The 26,054-nt window shown below is 38.4% G+C and overlaps 1 protein-coding gene and 2 long non-coding RNA genes across 9 annotated transcripts in view; 1 reads left to right on the top strand and 2 right to left on the bottom strand.

The window, feature by feature from the left end:
* The window catches only part of LOC110353795 (uncharacterized), a 70,830-nt gene extending 60,220 nt beyond the window's left edge, over positions 1-10,610 (bottom strand). The window contains exon 1 of one of the 2 annotated variants that reach the window (XR_011811996.1): positions 9,559-10,610. This is a non-coding gene — a long non-coding RNA (uncharacterized lncRNA). The remainder of the gene's footprint in view (positions 1-9,558) is intronic. The other variant, XR_003499796.3, reaches the window with a different exon arrangement.
* APBA2 (amyloid beta precursor protein binding family A member 2) overlaps positions 1-26,054 on the top strand; it is a 97,314-nt gene that overhangs the window by 52,824 nt on the left and 18,436 nt on the right. For 3 of the 5 annotated variants that reach the window (XM_038185170.2, XM_027466188.3, XM_072043393.1), the window contains 6 exons: positions 2,631-3,637; positions 14,013-14,093; positions 15,394-15,430; positions 19,962-20,107; positions 21,008-21,043; positions 22,659-22,745. In XM_038185170.2, coding sequence (XP_038041098.1) covers positions 2,669-3,637; positions 14,013-14,093; positions 15,394-15,430; positions 19,962-20,107; positions 21,008-21,043; positions 22,659-22,745 — 1,356 coding nt within the window. In that variant the 5' untranslated portion in view covers positions 2,631-2,668. Of the gene's footprint in view, positions 1-689; positions 800-2,630; positions 3,638-14,012; positions 14,094-15,393; positions 15,431-19,961; positions 20,108-21,007; positions 21,044-22,658; positions 22,746-26,054 lie in introns of those variants that run through there. The other 2 variants (XM_038185171.2, XM_027466190.3) reach the window with 2 other exon arrangements.
* LOC140003421 (uncharacterized) lies at positions 15,448-25,697 on the bottom strand. Of its 2 annotated transcripts, none has more exons than XR_011811998.1 (3): positions 22,215-25,697; positions 21,084-21,181; positions 15,448-15,892 (listed from the first exon to the last, which is right to left on the bottom strand). It is a non-coding gene; the product is annotated as an uncharacterized lncRNA (long non-coding RNA). The 2 variants fall into 2 exon arrangements; XR_011811997.1 differs by lacking the exon at positions 15,448-15,892 and adding an exon at positions 20,101-20,315.

Raw genomic sequence — 26,054 nt, 5'->3', positions numbered from 1 at the left:
GACTTGGGTTTGAGAACTGTTTACTAGCTCAGATGCATCAGTATAGCTGTGGAAGCTACATTTCTTGTAGGTTAGGATGCTATGATCAGTGCACATTGTCAGCAATTCAGAAGCACAGAAAAATAGATTGTTTTTATTTTTAAATGTGGTCAGTACTCAGTTTCTTAAATGTAGCGTGCCTGGCTTGGAAGGTGGCAAAGGTAAAGAGGCCAACTAGGACTGTAATTGTTGCACACAGATAGCCTTTTAAGTTCAGTTTCTATGCCACTAAAGTCAACCTTGCCTCTTACTGAGGGAGATCAGACTTCACTTTACCTTAATTGGGAACAGGTGCCTCAATTTCAGCATACTGGGGTAGAGCACTGCTTTCAGCCATGGCCTTAGACAGACTGAATTAACTGCACAGCCAGATTCCTATGGCTGATAGGACAGTGCTGAAGACACTTGAGGGAAATTCCTTTCTCTATTTCTTGTTACCATCTGTGCCCTAAAATATATCCAGCATGCCATTATTTGAAGTTTCCATACTCCATCCCCTAGCACATATGTTGCACATCTGCATGCTGCTGCTGGGGGAGAGCTGCAGCTGCAGTCATTAGCTCTGCCCAGAAAAACATTTTCTTCCAGCCCTCTGAGCCCCTAACCTGGTCATTTCCCACAGCTGCCGTAGCTGCCACTCATCCATCGCTCCCTTTCCAGCCTCATGCCCTGTCTAACAGCTGGCTTTTGGCTCAGAGCACAAATGGCTTCCTGTGATGTGTACTGGTATACAACTGTTAGCATGCAGCTTTCCTTGCAGGTAAGTAACACTTATGAACATTTAGTTCCTGGAATTTGTAAGATTATATCACTGCAGTGATACCACTTAAGTATCAAGTCCTGAAACTGCTCGAGCAATGCCCAGGGAGATTTTCTTGCCTGTGGGCTGCTTTTTTGCAGCCTGTAGAGAGCTTTGCAGTGTTGTGGGTCGATTGCTGCTTCAATCCAAAGTAAGGGAAGTTTTCTTTATACTGCAGTCACAGTATAGAAGCTTCCTTAGTTTGCAGTAGTTAGAATTACTAAATCAGAAGCAACACTAGTGGACAGATGACCTGGTGTTCTACTTCTGAGTTGTTTATTATTGACTCCTAAGAAAGAACTGATAGTGAGTTTAGTGGGATAATTGTGGGTATACAGATCATATTGAGAAAGCCTTAGAAGTCTACTAGCTTTTTTAATAGTGGAAAGGCTCAAGTAATCAAGTTCTACCTCCTCCTTTCTGATTTGTTTTTCATTTAAAGCTTCCCTTCTGATATACCATGTACTCTACCAGCTTCCCTTCTGCTATACACACACCCCATCTTCTCCTGGGACCTGGATGCCTCTCATCCAGATTCCCTCTTTTAGGGACATCTCAGATTTGCCATGTGCCACTCAGCCACAGATGCATCAGCTTCCTAGACCTGTCAGAAACCAAGGTTTGGGGTGTTCCTTGTGGTATCTGAAATTCTGCAGGGGTATCTATGAGGTTTGAAGTCATAGTGACAAACTGTTTTTGACAACTTTGTAATGCCTAGGAAATTCATCTCTACATAGCCCATCTTTCTTTGCCATTTTTATTGCTCTGTGCACCTAAGGCCTATGATTAAAGTCATCATGTGGTTGGCTGACATGCATTTGTTGTATGCATATCGTAAAAACTGCTGCTGTTGTGTGGTATATGTCAAGCATGTTTGTGAGCTCAGATAATCCTGGTTAAGCGACTATAGGTCACACTGGTAAGTACACAGCAATAAAACATAGAAAAAACATACTGAAAATGTTTCCCACATCCAAATCAAACACAGCAGATTACAGTTGTCAAGCTTGCATAGAATTGACTGTTCTCTTTAGATTATGTGAACTGTATCAGGAAAGACTGAACTATTTGGAAACCACTATTTAGACAAAAAACGTGTAACTTAATGCAACAAGTGTTTAGTGTCAACAATTGAGCTTTTATTGTAAATGTCTTTTTTTCCCCAGAGTACAAGTTAAATTGTTTGAAAACCTATATTTGGTTTAACAATGGGAGATACTTAATGACATCCAGCTAATAAGAGCTGATAAACCAGTGAATGATTCATTTTTAATAATATAATAGGAGCATATTATACTTGAATGTCTATTAATTGGGCTGTCGCTTATGGCATTGTCTTCCTGTAGTTTTGGTAAGAGAGGGTCAGATGCTAAGTATATTTTGTCAGTACATGTTAAAGACATGCCTGAGCTGAAAATTGAAAGTGGCTACTGTTTACTGTATAGTGATCAAAATGTGACCCCTTACTGGCAAAAAAAAATAAATATGGAAAACTAATTTCAAGGTTTAAGATTAATTTTCTGTCAAATAGACAAAAGAGACCCTACACTAGAATATGTTTAGAATAAGTGCAGAACCTTCTCATTATCTGTTTCTTTCAGTGTGCAAGTTATTACTTGGATTTCACAGTTCTATAACATGAGCATTTCAGGAGTTAGGTGTTTGTGAATCTGGTATAAGTATCTACAAATACATCCTTCTTACCATTTTAATCCATGACTTGCTGTTTCCCATTATTACTGATCTCTGCTGGTGACCTTTTCCTGAACATGTTTTTCCATCTTCCCTACAGTAATCACATAGAAATGATTGTCATATAAGGAGTTGGCTATGGCAAACAGGAAGCGTCAAAGCACTGCAGCCAGCATGCTGGATCACAGAGTGAGAGCTTGCCCTACTTCATCTCACAACAGGGAGCCTGAAAGCGAGGAGAGTGATCTTCCTATTGAAGATTATGCAGCAAAGGAGGCAGAACTAGCAACTGTCAGACAAGGTAGTCCTACACCTGTGGAACATGAGTGCAACGATCATAGCGGAGATGGTGACTCCAGCTCTGACTATGTGAATAACACCTCTGAGGAGGAGGACTATGATGAAGGCTTGCCAGAGGAAGAAGAGGGGATTACATACTACATTAGATACTGTCCGGAGGATGACAGTTACCTGGAAGGAATGGACTGCAATGGAGAAGAATATGTTCCACATGAGGAACACACTGTTGAAACAGATGAATGTCAGGAAGCTGTAGAAGAGTGGTCTGAAGGTAAAATTCAGCACCAAGATGAAAGTGAGGTGACAGACAGGCAAGAGTGGCAGGAAGGTCAAGACAATGGCATCCAGGTTTTGGAGGATGAAGCATCATCTTTGGAGATACAAGACCAAGAAGAGAACATACAGTACTGTCAAAGTGAAGGTGGCTATCCGGACTATTACCCAGCAGAGGCTAATGGAAACTCACAGGGTATATCACCATACCATTCTAGGAAAGAGGATGCAGAGCTAGAAGAGCAGGAAGAGGACATTGACCAGATTGTAGCAGAAATCAAAATGAGTATGAGCATGAGCAGCATTAACAGTACAACAGAAATGAGTCCAGAGCACACTGGGACTGAAAACATGGCACATGACTATAAAGAGACTTGTTCAAAGGGAGAAGCTGTTCACAGTGCTAACAGGCATGAGGGGAGGCCAAAATCACTGAATATCCCATCTGCCTCTAAGCACAGTGGAGATGTGCCTAGAGGTTTTAAAGCCAAGTCAAGAACCCCAGAGGACAGACCGAAGTGGCCACAAGAGCAGGTATGAGGTTCTCTTTTCATCCAGATTGTCAGATTGTTATGCAACTGTTATGTCAGTTATCTATTCCAAACAGAACTAGAGAACAGTACGCTTTACTTCTTATTCTGTATTGCATTCAAACTACGTAACTACTTTGCATGCTTAGAAACATTTGCTTAGTGTAGTCAATTGAGGCGAAGAACTGGAAAAGAGGTTTTACACAGAAATAGAGAACTACATAAAACAAGGTATTTTGGATCCACAGGACAAAATTCTTTATTGATGCTGTTTTGTAATTCTGTAGTGACATACTGGATGTGCCCTTAAAACTGAGGGTCAGCACTGAAATAGTTGAGATTCCCTGCCCCCCATTAAGGGCTCCTCTTCCACTACCTTAGTGACCAATTGCCCTTAATTTCTTTTGTTTTCAGTAGAACAAACCAACAGTAGGTGCTGCATATATTAAAACCAACTGCAAGAAATGCCTACATGTTGCTGTGTTTTTGGCAATACCTTGACAAGAAACTTCTCTTGTACTGAAAATGCTGTTAAGCAGTTTTAACACAATGGTGTAGAGATGTTGATTAAACCATGCATGCTCTTTTCTTGTTCTACTGTTGAGTCCCAGAAAACAAATTTGGGAATGGAGCTCAAGCTTTTATAGAGCAGAGGTGTGAGGTTTTCTTTCTTTTAAAAAAGAAAAATAGAAGATACTTCTTTATAGAAAGACAAAATTCTGCTTGAAAAAGCTTGAAGCTTTGACGTTTCACCTCTCTGACTACACGTAAGCAAAGTCCACTTATTCTGAAGCTAAATGCAGATGAATACTATTTTCTATACTGAACAGAAATCTGCCTAAGAGAAGTAAAACGTTACAAGTCTGTCATCTAAATATGTATTAAGATAAGTGGGTTATTTTGCCTTATCTTTAATTAAAAGACTTCATTAAGCTTCAGAGGTATAAATTTAATGCTTCTGCTTCAGTGAAGTTATCACTATAGAAAAATCATAGTATTGTCAGTGCCTCATGGTTAATGAAACAGTTTATCTTAGACTATTCCATAAAAACAGACATTAAAATATGTCAGTTCATCTGACAAACAGAAAAAGGAAATCAAATGTCTAAATATCTGCTGATGAAACAGGTCAGCCTTTATTATAATGAACAAAAAACCTTAAGGGGGGGTATTTTCACAGATTTCCCATATCTACAGCAAGTTTTAAGTATTCCCTTCTGTGTTCTATTTTCAAAGTATAATTAGAACCAAACTGCATAACTTAATATACTCAGTGGCTTACTGCCATCATTAAAGTGCTAGCTTGCTTGATTAAGGGTTGATGATCTTGATTTGCTTGAGTTGTTCCTATTCATTGACTATGAACAGAGAAGTCCAGTTAGCCTTTTTGGGATTAGTGAAGCAGCTTTCTGACACAGCACACCAGTAGCTGCCACAGGGACCATTCCTGCTTGTAAGCTGCCAGTTTGTAAGAAGAGCTATTCCTGAGTAAGGGACTTAGGTAGTGAATTCTTCTACGTGGTTGCATAGGAATATTATTTTTTTTCCATCTGCAATAATTGCCAGTTCAAAACAGAATTCAAAACAGGCTTTCATTTCAACATCTTTTTGCATGCATGCTTTCAGAGCTTACTTTGCAGAGGTTGAGCTGAATTGCATTGTACCTTTATTATTCTTGTCAGTCTTCAACAACTGGTGGTTTTGCAGCACCAGCATATTGATACAACTGCCATGGCTGTGAAAATAAACAAAGCGACCCAAGTATTACTGAGCTGCCTGTCTGAGGTCTAAGTGTTATTTCCAGTCAGTTGTGGGCCAATGCCTTAATCCTTTTTAATAAAGTTTTATTAAAAATAAATAAAAAAATAAATTTTATTTAATAAAAATACTGTTGCAATTGGTAGACACTGGCACGTAGCCATTGGATTTCTACAATCAGTCTTCATAGAAACCACAAACCATTGTCTAATGGATAGGGCATTAAGCAATACATAATATTTCACTTTTCTTCAGATACAAGAAAGAGGAAAGTAGATTCTCATGCAGGAGAGATGGCAGTACGGGTATCCATTTAGCTCAGCATGAAGGGATAGGCAAACTGAGTGACCAGACCTCCTTTTAATTTGCACTAAAGGAGACAGCTCACAGCTGCTGTCCTCACTGGTGACAGGGACATGTAGGCCTGTGTCATGAAGGCAGGAAGCAGCATTTCTTAAGGACATACAGAGACTCGTGAATGGAAAAAGCAAGGGGACTTTCCCCTAGCCCCTTCCCATGTCCTCAGGACTATAAAGCAAAGATTTAAAAGTAAGGTAATCCTTAGCAAGTATTACTTGAATTTGTTTGTCATAAGACTGGCCTTGTTCTACTTTACTGTGTTCTGTTCAACTGCTGCAGGTTGCTCATCCTCAGCTTTAACTAAAAGTCTGGCTACTTTAAAGTACCGAACCCGTTTCTTCCAAGATGAATTTTGTACTTAATAGTTCATTAGATGTCCTTACCATGAGGATTTGCTGGACCTTTAGCACAAGTATCAGACCTCACAGAATTTTAAGTACAGTGTCTTTTCTGTTTTTCTGCTGGGGAATTCAATTCTTTTAATATTTACTATAAAATGTGTAAGGGATGGATATATTTAGTGTACTTTTTAGATGAAGGTGAACTTTGTGAAAGCAATATAGTAATGATCTTAATTACAATAATTTAAGTTCATACAGAGTAAAAGGAGAAAACCTCAAAACCATTGTCAGTAGATTTGCATGCCGATCTTGTTAGCAGAGAATTTGCCTAGAAAACCTTGGTTTCCTTGTCTTATTCAAATGTATACGTTCTTATAAGCATGTATCACAAAATATAATAGCAAGGGGGATGACACAGAAGCCTATGTACTGTACTTGGAACACTAATGCCCCAACCCTCCAAGTGTAGATTTGGATGCTATTGATTTAAACCAAAATGCTACGTGAATGTTAGAGCATATGTAATCAATAAGCAAATAGAAATATGCATTTTGTGCTTTTATGCACATATTGCAGTGCCCTTAGCTTTAAGGTTTCCGCTCCTGTCTTTTCCTTTCCTGGTATATTCTCCCTCAGCAGGTAATACTGGTGTATACAATTTTAGGTTAGGTTCAGTTCTGTATCAGTTAATGTTACTGGAAAAGGATGTGTTTTTCTTTCTTTTTTTTTTTTTTTTTTTTTACAGCATACCTTCAAGGAATATATAGTTATTAATTCATAGTCCAGGATAAGTGCTAATAGTCTTGCATATCACATGCTAAATAACCAGTTGAAAAATGCTATTTTAAAGGTTCTAGTAGGTAAGCTTGCTTTTTTTCAGCAGCTAATCACCAGGGGAATTCCAAGGAAGAGCCAGCAATCTAGAGACTTGAAAAACAAAATCTCTAAGCATTTTATTTACTGTATGCATCCTATTTACTATAGGAAAACTTTGGGGATATATGAGCTTGTAAGTATAAGCCTTTCTTTGTAAATACTTCCAAGAAAGTGCAGAAGAGGATCTGCACTAGAGAAGCCAGAGGGAAACCCAGGATACATTAAGTGTATTTTTGCTCTTACTGCTTAGTACAATTTCTGTTTCTTGCAGGTTTTCAATGTTCACAGTTATGACCTTGAAACTAAGTATTTTAAGAATTTATCTGACTAACCACAAACTTTACTTGGTCAAGCCAGAAAGTTCCCCGTTCCCTTCAGCATTTGACATCTCAGTCACCTCAGACTGACCCAATTGTTAAAGTACCCGACACTCAAAGGTTCTTTTTGATTATAATTTCATTTTGTGCTTTATTTCTAACACAGGAAATATAGTCAGGCACCCTACTGACACACATTTCTCCTGAAGTGAGTCTTTATGAGAAAAAACGTTACTTAATTGACTTAGGTATATCTTTGGTGGAGGAAGAAGGGAAAGGAAATAAGTGGCTCATTCAACTGATCCTAGAATGCAGCATGACCTGAAGTTTTCACAGTATGCAGCATGACCTGAAGCTTTAAACTGATGCACTGTTTCTGGGCAAAAGTAGTTGCTGTGAACTTGGAAGGCTTTTTTCCCTTGCCTGTTTTGAATACTATTTTATTTGCGGAGCTTCAAATTTAAGTAGAATATTGTTGTTTTGGCACACCAATAATCAACAGGAACAGATTTACTTGGGGGAACATGGGTAGTCTCTGATAACAGATGAGTGCTTGTGAAATGCAAAATACAAGAGCCTGGCCTAAACCAAAGCTTGAACCATGAGAAGCTCATCGCCAGATCATTTCACTGTAAGTTGTCCTGGCCATCTTCCTTCCCAGAACATACTGTGGTATGGCGCAGTCACCCAGGCCCATCCTCTGCTCCCAGACAGTAGTTGGATCTACTGCAGCTGTAAGACATCTGTACAGAACAATGGCATTGCCTGCTATTTTACTAACACTAAATACACTTCAGCTTCCCTTTAATACTGCCTCCATACACTCGGCGTACTTAAAGAATGGTAGAAGTAGTCAAGATGGAGGTTAGCAAAACACTGGGCAGCAGCAGATAATCCTGATGGAAGATGTCTCTTGCACTAATGGAACTCAAATAATTAACCTTATTAGAGCCTCATATGTGGCAGATTTTACTCTGTTCATCCCAGCTACAGTCACACTTATAAATACTGGCATTGGCATGGCCTGACAGCTACTTCTGATGACTAGGAACTGAAGGTGACTGTGGGGCTCCAACACGAACACGTTGGAGCCTTTCATTCTTCATTTCCAAACTGCAGACTCCTAAGTAGTCTTACTCTCTCCTACAATAATCAAACATACGTAATTCCCTTAACGTAAAAGACAATAAACCAACAGCACCAACACCCTACTTTCACTTACACCCTTTTGCAGAAACAGGAATTCGCTTTTATCACCTTTAATGAGTGCCCTAAAGGGAAGTCCACTTTTTAGCTAAGCAGCTTGTGACACGTGAATTCTATTGTTTCCAATTTCTCATTCTTTACTTTCAGTTAACAAGCAAACATTTGAGAATCTAACAAATGCTCATAACCTTTTTCCCCCTGTGATCCAAACCAGAAATCCTTCAGATAGCCAAGAATGGTCTCATTCAGATTCAATCTTTGTGGAAGTATCAAATTGCACCTACCAGTAACTATGCATTTCTGATTAACTAAAATAGCATCTCAGTAAAGGCATAGTAAGCCATTCCCACTAAACATCAGCATCTACTAAGTGAATTCACTTCAGTCAAGTGGTTTCATAGGAATAGTAGCACCATGATAGACTTATGACTAGGTTAGCCCCCCTTAATTCAAAAGGAGATTTGAGTTGCACGTTGGTGAGTTTCTATAGACACAGTAGCATTTAAGCTTCAGGAGAAAACACAACCCAATGATAAATTGTCTTCAGGAACCAACACCAGCAGTCATAAAGTTGAAGTTAGAAGCTGAAATCGTGTCTTTAAAGTGACGTACATAATAATACCTACCCATCTGCTTCACCTTTGTTCCAGAGAGACAACAAATCAGATGAAAACCTTCTGTTTTCCAAAATCTGTTGGTTTGCTCATGCAATAGACACTGTAACAAACAAGGCACCCACTGGAACCTACCACAACACATTTATTTTCTGAGACGCAAATAAGTCTCCAGGATGAGCTTCAACACGCATAAGCAAGTAGATCAGTTTCTGCACACATTACTTGATGCAGTGTTTGACCGGTATTGCTAGGGAAGAGATTGGCCGATGTCTCCCAAGCCTAATTACTCAGAGGGTTACAACACAGTAATAAAGCTTTACCTCTGTGCCACACTCAGTGCTTGGTTATCAGCTCTTTACCAAAAGTTTGATCAGTTTTTTAAAAAGTTAATCTTTTGCTCCTCTCTCAGACAACTTATTCCTCTAAATAAGTTAGCAAAGAGAGACAAACCTGGTGGTTTCCAGCGGAGCAAGTCATCCAGCAGGCAGGTGCTTCATCAGCGCTGAGCACCACCACAGCCTTCGGGGTCCCAGGTTGCAGCTCTGAGGCAGGCCGTGTCGCTGAGGTGAGCTTCTCACTGAACACCCAAACAGCGTGTGGTGCAGTGAGCAACTGGGGTGCTCAGAGCCAGCCCCACTCACCCCCCACCATCCCCAGAGCCAGGGGAGGCTGCCCTGTGGGAGGGCCGCCCCTAAAGGGCCCGGCCAGCAGGAGGGGCCCTGCAGGTGGCTGACGAGGGAGGCCCAGGCCCAGCCCAGCCATCAGCCAGGAGCCAACTGCAGGCTGGTTTTTGCTTTTGTTACCTCCAATAAGTGGAGTCTGACACTGGTTTGGTACTTGCTCCCGGGCATCGCTGTTAAGAACACTACACCATTAATGTCTTGGTAGTGCTTGGGCATCTCCTGTTCAGGCTCTGTGTGGTGGTTACTGACAATGAAAGGGGAAAAACAGTATCTCACCAGTTTTGTGGAACAGATCTTACTCAAGGATAGTGTGCAGTGTTACATTTTGAGGGTTTGAGAGTGAAGATACCATGTACATTTATTTCCACAAGCAAAGCAACTCTGTATAGGACAAATTCATAGAGGTCCTTTTCTACAAATGCCAAATAGAAAGAAGCACCTTGCTTATATTGGTAGTGAGTGTCCTCCCATTCAAGTGTATGCTTTCATGTTTACAGTACAGTGTGTACATGTGTATGAAAACACAGGATGTTGCATGGTGTAAAATCATCCAGTACTCAAATGATTTGAACACTACCAGCAGAAAAGTTAGGTGAGATAAGTCTAAAGCTGCACGTGGTGCTAAACAAGTTGTACAATGGAGGTGGGATATTTATTAGCTCTGAAGTAAACCATTACATCCAGCTAAAAATGCACGACTTTCTAGACTAAAACAGACTGCCATGACCAGGAGACTGGTCATCTGTCTGCAAAGTGCACGGGCTCACGTTTGAGGGATTTTGTCATTGAACAGCAGGAGGTGAAGGGTGGTTCCCGGGACAGACTCCTGGAGCAACCTGTGATGGATTGACCTTGGCCACCTGCCTAGTGCCCACCCAGCTGCTTTCTTAAACACCTTTTCACAGAGGTGCCCGTGTCTTGGCTGTGCGGCTCAGCTGTGTCCTGCCGTGGGTCGCTGGGAAGCTACCATGGGGCAGCCCAGACCTTGTGCCACAGAGGCCACCCCTGCAGCCCCACCACCAAAACCTGGTCATGGACAACATGCTTTCATTTTTAGATTGTGTTGTGTGCAGAAATGTTTAAAACATAGGCTGAATTCCCGAAGAATTCTCTGCTATAGCTCTCTCAACACAATGTCTGCATATGCCGACATTCTGGTACTGAAAATAATCATCTTCACACTCAGAATCTCAAACTGTGTTGAAGACAAACTGGGATGTTTATTTAAAGCAGCTGCCTACATAAAAGAATCCCAAATCTTTGCTTTGCAGAATCTGTCCACTTGTAGGATAAGACTCTTAACATGAGTTTATCTATGCGTTAGGGGGCAATAGATCCTGGATTTCTAGTTTAGCTTTAGGTCCTATTCTAAACTGTAAATCAGGGGATAAGTCTTTATAAAACCTTACAACTATTTCCCTCAAATGTGCTTTTCAAGCTATTGTAACATTTAACAATATTAACTGGCAATTCTGTAAGAAACCTAAAGAAAGCAAGTATCGATTATGGTAATTTATCTGACAGTGGTCAGATCTCCTGGGAGCATGAACCAGCTTCCAGCCCACAGTAAATACCAGAACTGATGTTTTCTAAAAAGGATTCCTTAAAGAAGCTCCAAGATTCCTTCATCCTTGGCCTAGAAGCAGCTCCTAGACTGCATACTTTGTACCTGTGTATGGGAGGTACAAACATGCCTACCCTGCATTGCTCTCTCCTTTGACATACAAGTCATCAAACACCGTGCGTCTGACGGAGAGAAAGGGAAGCCTTGCTCCCTGTCATTTTTTTTCCTTTTGGGATACCATCTAAGCAAACATTTCCTTAGAATGAAAATCTTAACCCTCGGTTTGTAAAGGCTCATCGTAACAGCTCACATATTTGAAGGAATATGTTGAGCACAGAAAGTCTCAGACAGACTCCCAGTACTGACTGCTCAGTGTTTCATGCCACTGAAGCACAAAGCAGGGACACAGAGAGCCCAACAAGCCAACACTGAGAGGGTCTCAAGGCTGTGGTAGGACACTTAGCTTTGTTTTGAGGAAGTGCTCTCAGTGACACCCTCCCCACCAGAACACTTTTAGAGAACAAAGTACTCATAGATGAGCTGCAGACAGAATGTGCTGGATGCACAGATGTGCATAAAAGGAACAGACAAATTGTTTGTACCTGAGATTCTGCCTAATTAGTCTGGGGTTCCTAAGCACATAGAAGAAACAGTGGGAAAAAAAGATGGCCTTCATATACAAACACCAAATAGTAAGAAACATTGATTATGTTCTGTGTAGAGGTGATGTGATGGATTCTCATCGCGGATTCTACACAGCCTTTTCTTTGGAACCCGGCTAACATACAGTGCCAGCATGTACGCTTCGCATGTGGCTGGGAAACAGTCAACAAGAAGGGCTTGTTTATATTCCTAAAAGCTTTAAAATAGGAATTCAAAAATGAAATGTCATCCTTGTATTTCTTGCTATTTCACATTAAAGATTATATGGAACTATGTTTGCAACTATCATCAAAGAGCATAATTGTTATTATGGTTCCCAGAGCTGAATAAGTCCATCTCCATTTAAGATTTGTGACAGACATGTTTCAATAATGTTGTTTTACAGCCTCCATGGTATGTTGCTAAACCAGCCAACCAATTCTTTCTTGATCTGCAGGTGCACTGTCAGTTCAGTTGAGTGTGTGGTAATCAGAATTGACAGAGCTTTAAAAGTATTAAAATTCTGTTGTACGTACTGGAGCTAATTTATTTGCTGTCACTCTCTTTGCAGTTTAATGTATCTTCATTATGGCCATGTCATGTTCCCTGCTTAAAGCATACTTGATCTAATCCTAGTATTTTAGGGAATAATGTGTGATTATTACACTTTTTATTATGAAAGCCCTTTGGGTATTTGTTTACCTGTATTCATTAATGCATTCCACTGTGCAGCAACACATATTGCTCCATATTAGTTTAGCCATGCAATATAATTAGATTTGTCTTGTCTCAAACATAACAGCATTTACACACACGCAGGGATACAATGAGTTTCCTAGCTACTACAGGTCTCTAGACAGGGCAGTAGCCCTGTTCCCCGCATCTTGGTGCTCCGGTATTCTCAGTCTGTCTCGGGTATTATTCTCTTTCCTAAAATTGTGCTTACTGTTTGGGTGGATTTTTGCCTCGTGTATATTGTCTTACCTGAGCATTAGCATTACTGAACTAAGAGCTCTAATATGCCAGCTTCAGTAGCACCATTTTTTCAGCTGACTAAACATAGCTCATAGGGAATAATTTGCCTAGAGATGAACACGCAGACTTTCTTTGATCTACAGCTACATATTACATTTGAAAGTCAGAAGACAAGGAATTATGTTCATGGGTAACTTTCATGCTGATCCTTTGAAATAATTCTGGCTCAGTGTTTTCCATTTACATAATTGTTGATACAGATTTTTATATGTGGAGCTTTACAGCGACAGTGGTATTCAGGCACTCTAATACATAATGGGGAAACTGAGAATAAAGGAAAGTGATGTCCTAAACCATAAAAGAACGTGTGCACAAATCTGCTTGGCTTTCAAGATTTCTAAAGATGAAATTTTGTCCAGTACTGAGCATAAACACATTTTAAAATTCTGACTTTGCTTTGTAAACAACTTGAACATTTCAGTATTTGGTTTAATTTTGCATGAAATATTTACATTGAAATAAAATCATTGAGTTAATTTAAATCAGTAGTGTCACTGCTGCTTAATGATAATTGAAATGCATTATTTACATCCAACTAGATCTTTTATTATAATTAAAGAGCCTAACATTTTGACGGGAATCTCATATTTGTTACATTTAAATAGGAAATTTCAACTACTGTATCATGTTATGGTACCTCAGTATCAATAATGAATATTGATTGCATATAAATAACTACACAGAACAGCTTCATGACAAATGACTGCTTTTCATAAAATAATAGAGAAAATGCTAAATACAGTTTCATATGTTAAAGCATTATGGATTTTATTATTTTTTTCTGAATGTAATCTTTCCCCAACAAAACTTTTGGTTGAAATCTGAATATACATTTTTTTTGAATTTATTCATTTGAAATAGCATTTCTGGTGAAAATTTTTCTGACTATCCTTGCATCATTCACTTCCACTGAAATCTCTTCATTTTTAAGCTTTTCAGAAGGCAAAAGGCTTTGAAACCCTTTCTCTCTTCTCTCACAGATGTGCAATGGTTTAGAGCAGCCAAGGAAACAACAGCGTTCTGACCTCAACGGCCCAGCTGATAATAATAATACGCCCGAGGTAGGTGCCTTAGGCCATCCTGCCACCTATCTTCCTGTCCTCAGGCTACCGTGAGGAACAGCAGGGATTGAATTGTCAGCTTTCTCCCTCTCATGCACACGTATCTAGAGTCTGTTTCTAGAGCCTGTTTCTTTTCCTGAACTGATGATAAATTCCTTGACTGTGTATTCTGAAAAGTCCGTGAACCATAGCCATGAATCAGTTGCTGCCATATTCATTCTGTGTAACTGTCCACAGCATGTACTCAAGCCTAAAATTTTCTGATGACATAAAGAAGATGGAGAACATTTCAGAAATTCTATTTTTGGATTATTGGAGAGCAAAAGCAGCATGAAAAAGAAATTGGCTTCTGCTTGTTTTCTTTCTCTCCAAAACGTCAGTCTTTGAAACCAAAGGACTGCTTAATTTTCAGGGTTCTCTTTAAATAATCCCTAATATCAAGCACCTCATTCAGTGCCGAGAGCTCAAATGATTCACAGCTTTTTGAATGCCCTCTGTGGTAAGATGTTTCCCTGCTCAGTCAGCTGTGAAAAAGACGCAGTGATAGGCAGACCTGCTCTTGTCACTGAAGACTGGAGCACAGACGACATCTAAGAATGCAGAAGGAGGTTATGCTCGAGGCTAGACACAATGAAATGGAATTCAGACTTAAAAGCAGAAGTCTGTTATCTCACAAACATACAACAAATTTAGCCTGTAGCCTGTTCCGTTAATGAGGAGGCACATTTCTGAAGCCTTTTGCCATAATGGAGAAATCAGCCCCTTTCCTGGGAACAGCAATGCCTGAGGAGGCTGGCATAAGGCAAGCAAATGGAAGGACTCGATCTGTGTATTGAGAGTACAGACAGCAGCATGAGATGAGGTGCAGCGCAATCAGGGACAGTTCTTTCTATTCACAGACCAAGAATCTTGCTTTCTAAATGCTGTTACATATTCCAGTTGTAAATTTGGGATATCATTAATAGGCACTGTGATCTGGTGGTAATCTGCATGGTTTCTATTGCTCATTTGGCAACTGATTTGCTGGCTCATTTTCTTCACACACATCCCTTATTTGTTTTGTGTGTCGTGAAAGAGATTCCAGGTAACCAGCACTATGTAACTGTTAGGTTGGGTAACTTACTGCGATGTAATGTGTTTCACTGTGATAAATAATGGCTATGCAGAAGTTATGCACAGAAAATTAATTTATTTATTTTAACAATTTATTTATTTTAACAATTTATGATGTGAATTGACTTCAGTTTGTGAAAATGACTTAGTCACATTTATACTGCATATTGCTTTTATTTCTCAACAGACAAAGAAAGTGTCTTCATTTCCAAGTTTTGTTGATGGTAAGTTTTATATCATCCAGAATTAAGGTAATATAAAAAGGAAGCAAATGCTTTAATTTTATTTTAAAGATGAAAATTCTAAAAAAAAGTCAAACCAAAGAGAAAGCAACTCCAAGTTTAATAAATAAGCAACTAAAGCCTGTTTCTGTTCAGAGTACACTATATGTGGAAGTATTTAACATTGTTATCCCTACCTGTGGCAGTGGGAGCCTGGATTTATGATGATAAAAAGGAGGTGAGGATGGAGATAGCTACAAACCTGGAAGGAGGTAAAAAGGTGGAAACAGTGGGCCTCAGCAGGGTAGAGATTTATGGAGGTAGAGGACCCTGTTCTTCATTGCCTTGTACAGAGCAAGGAAACATGCAAGTGTTCAGAGCTGCTCCTGTATCACTGTGCACTGATGCCTGTATTGCACTCTGGGAATCTCAGCCGTAGGGAACGAACAGAGGGGATCTCCTGAGCTGAGAAAAAAAAAGTAATCCCAAATGAAGAAAACAAGGCACATACTTTCTTCTGCTTAGCAGAACAACAATTTCACGCCTTTCTTCAATTGTCTGTCAGTCAACGAATGATAATGTTCAGCACAATCCCATTTTATCTGTCCACCTTCTTGCTTTAATAAACTGACATTTTTCTCCAAACAGAAAATAAATAATAGTAGTGCAGGGGAGATTGAAGAGTTTTTCTAGAGGAAAAATACACACAGCTCTTTCTACAGAGAAAGTGTGTACACCAGAATGTAAGCAAAGGCAATAGGAAGCTTCTAAGGTTCTGACTTCTTAGATCTTAGACACACACATTTCCCTGCAATGTGAATCATAAATGAAGGTTAAAAACTTGACTTCTTATGCCATTCCAAACTCAAGGAAAACTTACTGTGATTTAGACTAATATTAGAACATACGATACATTTTTCCCCCATTCCCTGATCTCATCACCTTGACGAACACCTTCTGGTTTTAGTCGTTTCCTTGATGAGCTACAGCAAATGGGAAGTTCAAAGATTGCCCCTTTTACACAATTCGCATCTGACAGAAACTACAGGTAGCGCTGTCCTTGGCATGCACTGGCTAACAGGCCGTAAGTAAAGGTAAATTAAATGCATTCCCTAAAGGCAGAGGAGACAAGAAAGGAAGCTGATCCTCTGTAATAAGCATCTACTGATTGTGTGGTGGACACCTATAACAAGAGGGCAGCGTGAGCGGAGCTTTTAAAGAAAGGAAAAAATAGAGAATTTATCTGTCATAGTGCTTGCAGCTACAACAGCACAATTTATATTTTATTGGGATAAAAAGGTTATGTCTTTTTATTTTTTAACTGATCAGCTCACTACTACTCTGTTGGAAAGGGGTCAGTATACCTTTAGATAACAGGCCTTTTTTTTTTTTTTAGTTGTTCAGTCATTCTGCTTTCTCTGTTTTTTTTTTGTTTGTTTGTTTGTTTTTTTGTTTGTTTGTTTTTTTCTTAAGTAGCACAGCATGAGAGGTATTATATGGCATTGTCTAACAACAATAAAGATGTAGCTCACTAGGAGCTTTTGATAGGTCAATGTATGCTTTCTGAATCAAAAACAAACAAACAAACAACACACTTTTTTTTTTTTATTTATTAATTTGTATGTAGAGTCCCCTAAAGAATAGGACCCCACTGCACACAAGAAAAGATTCTGCCAGCTAATGCTCCCTGCCCTTTCCTGAACTTTGGTGAGGATGCCACAACCACATTCTGGCCACCATTCAGCCATTCAGACACTTAACTTTCAGCATGACTCCTTACCTGCAGTAGCTATGTCTATGTCCCTATGCATATATCATGTTTTTGCATATGAAGTTATGGGCATAAAAACAAACTAGCTGTCACCAAAAAAAAATAACAAACGTGTCTCTTTGCTATTGTAGTTGTGCCACTGTATGCTTTTAGTGGTAATCCAGTGGTTCTTTTTTTCTGCTGTATATTTGTCCTGTCACCATAACTATCATTTGTCTTGCGCAGTCACAACCATGATGAAATTGAGGAATCAGCCAAAATATGGAACTTACAGGGAGGCATTCTGCAAGGTGGTATATGCCCTGTGGCCACTTATTCCTTAGGGAAAGTCATTCTGCTGCACTGCCATGCACCCTAAGGTCAGAGTGACTTCAGGGAGTACAACGCTTCTCAGCAGGCAGCTGGAGTGGCTTCAGTGCTCTAAGCACAATCCCTAAATACTCTCTGAATCATGAATTGGTTTCCATGTGGTACTAGTAAAAAAAAGAGTGTTCCTAAGAGGTTATTAAATTCAGTTATGCTGCATTATTGAATGAGTGTTCCTCTTATTATTTTATGAATACAAAAGGTGTTAATTTAAAAATCTTTAGAGTCTGTTTTGGTTTAATGAAAAGTTTAATATACTCATTGCATTAATAACTCAGCAGAAAACGGAGTAGTTTTTAGTACACTGATAAGATGCAGAAACTTACAGTTATTTTTTTTTCAGAAAAAAAAAAAGTTATCCAATTTTTAAGTATCAATACCCAACGAAGTTCCAGCTTGTTCGTGCCAAACTGATCTTCAACTTTCAGATCTATTTCTTTCTTCTTCCCTTGCTCATCAGTACACCTTACACACACTTACAGTCAAGGGCATGCTTAAGTGGTTTGATGAGTTGGGACCTCTGCCAAAGCTCCATTTTTATAATCTTTAAACCAGTCACAGACAAGGAAAGAAAACACGCAGGTAACCCAGGTTGACCCTGGCAATTTTCAATACCATTCCTTACATCCTCCCAGCAGATGTCTTATCCTATCTGACAGTCGCTTCCATTGCCGTCATGATGGGAAATGTATGTTGGAAATGTTTTCTGCCCAGCATGATTCTTTTTTTTCTTCTTTTTTTTTTTTTTTTATACTAGCTATCGCTATAAGCATTTTATACATGCTGTTATCATATACGTGATGTTGCAGAATTTGTTGCTAGCATACTAATTCTGCAAAAAGCACAATCTAATGCTCTGAAGAGATGAGGAGACCATATCCAACAAAAAGAGAGAAATCCTTAAAGAATCAAAATAAATAAAACTTGGATAATAAAACTGGTTAAAACCCTAGGATTTTTACATTTTCAAGACTTTTCAAATCAGTTAGAAACACTATTACTGTCACTGAACTGCCGAGACATGAGTTGTTGTTTCTTTTGGGAAATTAACGCACATTAATTTCACAGTCCGGTAAGGAACCATGAGCACTGTTGTTTCATGCTCTGAACATACATACATACACACAGACCTCTAAACTCAGCTTTGACAGGCATCTGACATAGTCTACCAATTACCTGGTAATCAAGACAAAAATGTCTTGCTCACAGATGTACAAAGAACAGATGTAACCAGAAATGGGCAATCTTGATTCAATATAGCCTGATTTACTTAGCCTGAAGTGAATGAAGGTAAACCAAATTAAGGGCACTTCACCTTTGAATAGGAGTGTTTATGCAGGTATCTAATGAAGTTTTGTTAACCGACATCAAATTCACACCTTAATTAATTAATTTCCATCTTTTCTACCCTTGAAACAAGGTATCAATGTGATGCAATATCAGTGTTTTGTTGCATGCTGAAAGTGGTACAGATTTATGAAACTATGTTTTAGGCCTGAAAAAAAAAGTGAATGATGTTTTCAGAAGCAATACTATATAAAACATATCCATCTACTGAAAAGTGAAATGGTGCAAAGACACAAATAAATAGGACCAGATATATAGTATATGGAGTTCTTGTGGAATTTTATTATTTCATTCAATGAATTAACAATACAGGAACAAGGATTGTTTTAAAAATATATTCATCTATTTATTTATTGAGGTATTGAAAGACTGGCCTTCATGAAGAGTTTCAGACTTATTTAATTAGTAGATTCTCAAGGACTCTGTTAATGTTTTTCACACTTTCAGTGGAGATTATCATAGTTTTTTAATTCCTTCCCAATATGTTGGGAATTTTAAATTCCACAGAATTCTGTTCTGATTCTAATGAAGACCCAGCCCATTACTAGAATTCTTGCTGGATCTTAGCTGAAGCAAAGCATACCTTTGTGCCCACTGCACATCAGTCCTTTTGCCAGAGGCACTGTCTGGCTACTGTGTACTTCTTCAGACATCTCAAAAAATGTGGAAAACATGCATCTATTTGAGCATGTTTAGCTTATGCACTGTAACAATTGTAAATATTAAGACAGTTACGACAAAGAAACCTACAAGCATTCAGGAAACTCACAAATAATTTCAATGTGTTTATCCATGCAGCACAGCAAGGCTTCCCATGATTTTTCCTCTCTAGAACTTCACAATCAAAACACCGTGCAGTACTTTATATTCAGTTCATACTGGGGGGATGAAGGGGATAATTATAGGGAATACATTCTTTACTTTCCTGGCTTTCTTATTTCCTATTAGAAAACGTGTTACAATGGTTGCTCAAGCCTTAATGTTCTTTATTCAGTTTATCTTCACTCTACCCTCTTCTGAGAGGCAGTAACTGCAAACGTGTCATGTCAGTTCCAGGACCTTGTGAACCTGAAGACCTCATTGATGGAATCATCTTTGCGGCCAATTACCTGGGCTCTACGCAGCTGCTGTCTGAGCGCAACCCTTCCAAAAACATAAGGATGATGCAGGCCCAAGAGGCGGTGAGCCGTGTTAAGGTAGGGGATTTTTGTGCTTTATAGAATACTCTCTGGTCCTTTGACAGCTGGTCTCTGAACAGTACAGGATCTGTGGCTGCAAACCTATTCTGAAGTGCCCTTATGTGAGTATAGATCTAGTACTATAAATACCATTAGTTTCCAGTTACAGCGTCTCCAAGGAACAAAATATAAATTATTCCAAAGTCTATTCAAAGTTGTTTGAAAGCTGTATGAAGAATTAAAGACAAATTGCAGATTATAATTAAGAAATATTCCAATAACAAAGCACGAGATATTTGACTGTTTTTCCTTTTGTTTTCATTAATCCTTTTATTACAAAATGTGAAAATTACTCTCGATGTATTGAATTATTTTGAATCTCCAAACATTTAAAATTCTGTTTAGTCTTTTGTGATGCCTCAAGCAATAAGGTATTTCTGATTGCAATTAACCTTCTAAAAACAGGGTTTTTTATTAATAACAATCCTAATCTGTCAGGGATACTTGATTACTTTAGATAGTCATTGAAGGGAGTTTGAATTATGTTTTCTTCAACAATTACGTACAGACATATGACTAATATGGCCAGAACATTAATAGAAAAACTTGAGTTTAAAATAGTGCATGTACTGTCATTTTAGACTGTTGTATTTTTAGCAGGATAAATGTTTTGAGCAGCTGATAACAGACAACACTCTTTGGTATTTTTTTGTAATCAATCAACAACATGCATAATGCCATTAAATCCAATTATGCTCCAAAAAGAACTTTCTCTCACACATCCTTCTCCCACTGCCCCCAGATTTTTAATTTTTAATCTGGATTCATAGTCAAAAGGTTTCCCTGACTTCACACACTGTCTTTTCTCTTTCTTTGTGTGTACATCTGTCTGCATTCTTTTTTTATGCTACTCTTCAGAGGATGCAAAAGGCGGCTAAAATCAAGAAAAAAGCGGTGTGTAGACTGTTTTTCTTGAATGCTAATGTTTACTTACATTTTTGTTGTACTTGTTCCCCACGGAGCATTGTGTCTTTCATTATGGGTCTTCATCAAGTTGTCATTTTGGTTTCTTCTTTGTTTAGTAGTAGAACACTGGATGGAATAAAATTAACTCATTTTCTTCATTGTTCACTTGCTAGAGTGCCTGTCTGCTGCTGCTCTTCTTCTGTTTAATATCTCTGACTTGTTTAGTAGAGATAATAAAGTCAGTGTTTTCCAGGAGATTTTTTTAATTGTAATGCTTATTAAGCGAAGCAGTTAGATTCATTCCTATGCCTGGAACTTACGTATAGTTAATAAATTATTTTAGATATCTAAAACCAAATAATATACATTTACCAAGTAGTAGCTGGAACAATTGAGGAGAGATTTCACCCAATTAAAAAATACATAAGTTCACTAACTACATTTAACAAAAATGTCACTTAAATTAATCTTGTTCTTTATGATGGCTGTGGATAAAAAGCACCACAAGTAATCTCTGCCAAAGTATGTGCTGCTTTGTATTCTGCTGAACTAGCGTTAATTAAAATAAAAGTAATATGGATTAAATAAGACATTTGAGCTACAGAAAATAGCAGCAAATACATCATTCTTCCTTGCTGTCACATCAAAGAACCACAGGTGTAACCTAGAGACTAGTGCCTGCCTTTAGCATAAGGTAACAGCGTCTGTAGCCTTTTTATCCTGAGGCTGCTAACATGGGTGCTGCTAATACCAGTTAAAACAGTGCACTGTGGACAAGTGGCTTGGAGGAATAAACAGGTTCCTGCTGGGACTCCGAGTATTAGGTGAGTTCTTGGATGATGCTCTAGTGAGAGGCAGAAGCTGCTTTGCCACTCTCTCTCCTGTTTTCTCACCTGGGCAAAGCCAGGCCTCGCACTTAGAAAACATGCAGCATTATATTGCAGCCCCTCTTGCTGCGACCTTAATTTCTGATGACACATGGAACCTGTTCCCTAGTAAGCAGTGCTCAGAAGTGGAGGTCTCTGGCCATCCACCCAATGTCTTTCTGCGCAGTAAGACATATTAGTTCAGCTCTCAATACTTTATTTTCTTTAAAACAAACAAACAAAACTAAAAACAACAAACAATCAAACAAACAAAAACCAGGAAATAAACCCACCACAGTATTGAGTGCCAACACAAACTTTTGCTGGTGAGCTCACTGAAGACAGCAAGGGCTAGGCAGCTGATATAAGTCACTTTCTGAGTTTCCCTGCTTTCTCAGTTCCAGTGCCTCAAGAGCTAATGTGCATCAGCGACAGTGGGGAAGAAGCAGCCATACTCTTTTTCCTGTTCAAGCTGTAAAAAGAGAATTTTAGTACCTGAGCAGTCACTCCCACGGGCTCTGAAAACTCACTCTCACCCACAAAACAGGAGCGTGCTTCACTCTTTCTATGCAATAAATGCATTTTTTTGCATGTATTTGGAAACACCTTTCAATAGTTGTCTTTGTAATGGTTTAACAACGCGATTGCCTCACATCACATTATGCTTGAATCAGAGAATTTATCATCCTAAAAGAGAGAATTAAAATTGCCCTCATAACAAAGCATGTACCTTCTAGACTTCGGAGGGAGATTCCCAGGCCTTGACCGAAGTGGACCTGTTCATCTCCACACAGAGAATCAAAGTTTTAAACGCAGACACACAGGTAAGTTATGATTAAAACTCTTCAAAAACAATGTTGATTGTTTTGGAGTTCTCTTTTGTTAGACTGTGCTCCTATACAAACTTCCATGGGAAACCATTACATTTGGATAAATTCGCCAAGGTGAGAATATTCAGAAAGAGCACTCTTGAATCTTCGAAATGTTGTAACACTTGCCATTTGCCAGTGTAGTGATAATGACACTGATTTTGCTTGTCTGATGTGTTAGAAAATGTCTTGATTATTCATATGATTATTGATTTGATTATTTATATCTATAATTCAATTGAGAAAAAGATTTGAGTTTCATTCTGAATGCAAGTACTCTTTCTCTCTGCAAGTTCCAGCACCCAAATTTGAGAAGTCATTTGCTGCTTTGATTAAGACATTCATATCTTGTCATTTTTAAGATATAACCTACAACTTTTTCATAAATTACATCTGAACTACTATCTTCTTTGCCTAAGCTAAATTATTAATTATTCATATTAACGCAGCATCTGAAGACTGCAGCAGTAATCAGCTTCATCTTTTAGGAATTACATACATATTTAATAATAGGTGATCTTCATAAGAAGGATAGTTTTTTTTTTTCCTCATGGAATTTTAAATTATTAACATACACTTTATACATATATTCCAATATTAAGTATAATTAACTCAAATGATCTCTTAGACTACAATCATGCTTAAATACATGTTAATTTTCATTCTTGTAAGAGATTTCCTTCTTATAAAAGGAAATGTTTACTAACATTTTTTCTTCAGTTTTCACTAAAAGTCTCCACTGTACATAGCTAACAACAGCTGGCAATGGCAAGTCTTCCAGTTACAATACAGAAAGACCCATTTAGACAGTGGTTAGAAAGTTAATTACATATATCCTTATTAGAGGGACCCATCTCTCATAAGCCAATAGTACAAGAAATTCCATCTTGTACTATTTGGGAAAACAGTTGGAGCACTTCTATGACATCCTTTCAGTGATATTTTTCCCAAACATATGGAGGTAATATTTATTTATTTTAATAGTAGCAGAACACACCAAGGATTATGGAGTTTTAGCTGTTAGAAATATATCAAAACAAACCATTTGTAAGCAGTTTGTGAGTGGAGACAAGCAAGAGTCAGCGCAGATTTGTCAGAAGTAAATTGTGTCAAATCAGTAATTTTCTTTTGTGACAAGTGAACAGATTTGTCCATGGTAGAGAAACAGAAGACATCACCTACTGACTTTTAAGTAAGGCTTTTAAGTAGTCTCATAAAACATTTTGTAGATTATATGATTTAGATAAAAGGTGGCCAAAAATTTTTGTGCGTACTTAGTTCTGATGTGTTGCCATACAGTTGACAATACAAAGAGCAGAGGGAGACTCATAAGCATCTTTCTTTAATGCAGTAGTTTTCAATATATTCATGAACAACTTAGAAGATGGAAATAGAAAATGGTTATTGAACTTGTAGCTTGATGTATAAGATCAGAGTTCAGAAATACCATGGCTAACTGAAGAAAAGATCTAAAACAATACGAAATACTTCAGTAAAGGCAAAAGTAGCATTCTGCATTTAGGATTTTGAGTTGTTTTCGATTACTGTATTATTTGTTTTTCCTGCACGGTAAACTATGAGGCAACAAATTCTGCATGAAATTTAAGATAGAGCTATCATCTGTTATTGTGTGGGTAGCAGGTAGATGATAATTTCTTCAGTAGATGTATTATTATTCTTTCATCGTAAGCAGATGTCTTTAACGTGCTATTAGAATTCCCAAGGGATAGTGCCAGATGCAGAGTAGAATAACCCATCTAACACGGGCAGCAGCATTTACAATCTGCCACCTGTAATCAGTCCGAGCACTGCATTTCATCTGTAATGACCAATACCACTACTTGTTAGGCGCCAGCCATTCTTTGGACCTCAGGGTAAACATGCATCGTCCTGAAGGATATTATCAAAGCTTATGAATACTTTATGCATTTGTGTAAAATAGTATTCTAATAATTATCAGTGTAAAGATGATTCAAGACAATTATTGCTAAATTAACGGCTACAGCTGATTGTTGGAAGGTATGGCAGGAAATAAATTCTCTATGTGAAGTAAGGGTTACTCTTAATGCAATTCATATTTTCCCTTCTTTAAATACTTCAGCATTTCAGCTGAACGCTGATCCTTTTAAAAATTAAAAAAGAAAGTCCTTTGAGGCAGTCCATAAACACTTTTCAAAGTAACTATTATCTTATTCTCCTGATTACCCTGAGATTTCTAGTGCAATAAGATGCTATACATCATGAGGCGCAGTACGATCTGTTCAGTGAGATAAAAACAATACCAGGGATTACTATAATTACAAGCTGTCTAGAGTTTGTTGGTTTTTTTTTTCCTTATTTTTTTTTTTATACAGCACGTCTTTCAGAGGGCTCTAAGAAACTTATTCCCCTGACTTTTTAGCACTGCTGTTGGCATGCTTTGCTTTTTTGGCTTGGTAATATTTTTCAGAGCTAGAGAAGTTTCTTGACTGGTGTAATTACCATAGGTCTATTTCAGCTGGTGTGGCAGCTGGCAGAGGCAATCTGTTATTTCATGGCTTTATCAATTATATAAAACCTGTATCTGCAGTGTGCCATCTATGTTTTGATCCATCTGTAGTACTGCATAGCTCACATGAGGTAGCAGCTGATTTAAAATGTAAAATTCCCAGTTAAGACATGACATGCAGCAGGGTTGAAAATGATGAGTAGCACCAGTAAGGCGTATTGCCACGTCAAAACAAAGTCAGCTCTGGTGCTTGTTGCCATCAGCAACACTTGAAAATGGCACTCCTGCCACTTTTTAGTTGCTTGTGCATTTAGTTACTGAATATATTCAGCCCAAGGTGACCACCACTTACTTAGTATACATGGTAGAAGCAATCCTGAGTTTGTACAAGAACATTTCTTCCCTGACTGCCATGGCTTTACATGCACAAAAGCAACTGGGAAAGCTAGCAGAGAAAAAGCCATGGAGGTGACCACTGTGTATGCACTGAGTCCCAGCTAGATTATTAGTTCCATAAAATTTTCTGACTTCATAAATTGACTCACACTAGCACAAGCCGGTTTAACTTTGAAAGCTAAGAAGAACGCTTCGGCTTTCCTTCCTCAAGTGTCTTTTGATCTTCAAGAAGGACAACAAGTGATTTTAGGAGAGTTCCATGGAAAGGAAGGTAGATTCTGAGGAAGGGAAAAGGGGGCAGGAGAAAACAGAACGGAGGTTTTGAGAAAGACACAGAGAGGACAAATGTATAAGGACAAATATAAGTATGGCAAGGATGG

This window comes from Anas platyrhynchos, chromosome 11 (assembly GCF_047663525.1).
Source record: "Anas platyrhynchos isolate ZD024472 breed Pekin duck chromosome 11, IASCAAS_PekinDuck_T2T, whole genome shotgun sequence".
NCBI classification, from domain to species: Eukaryota; Metazoa; Chordata; class Aves; order Anseriformes; family Anatidae; genus Anas; species Anas platyrhynchos.
This window is presented reverse-complemented; position numbering and strand designations above follow the sequence as displayed.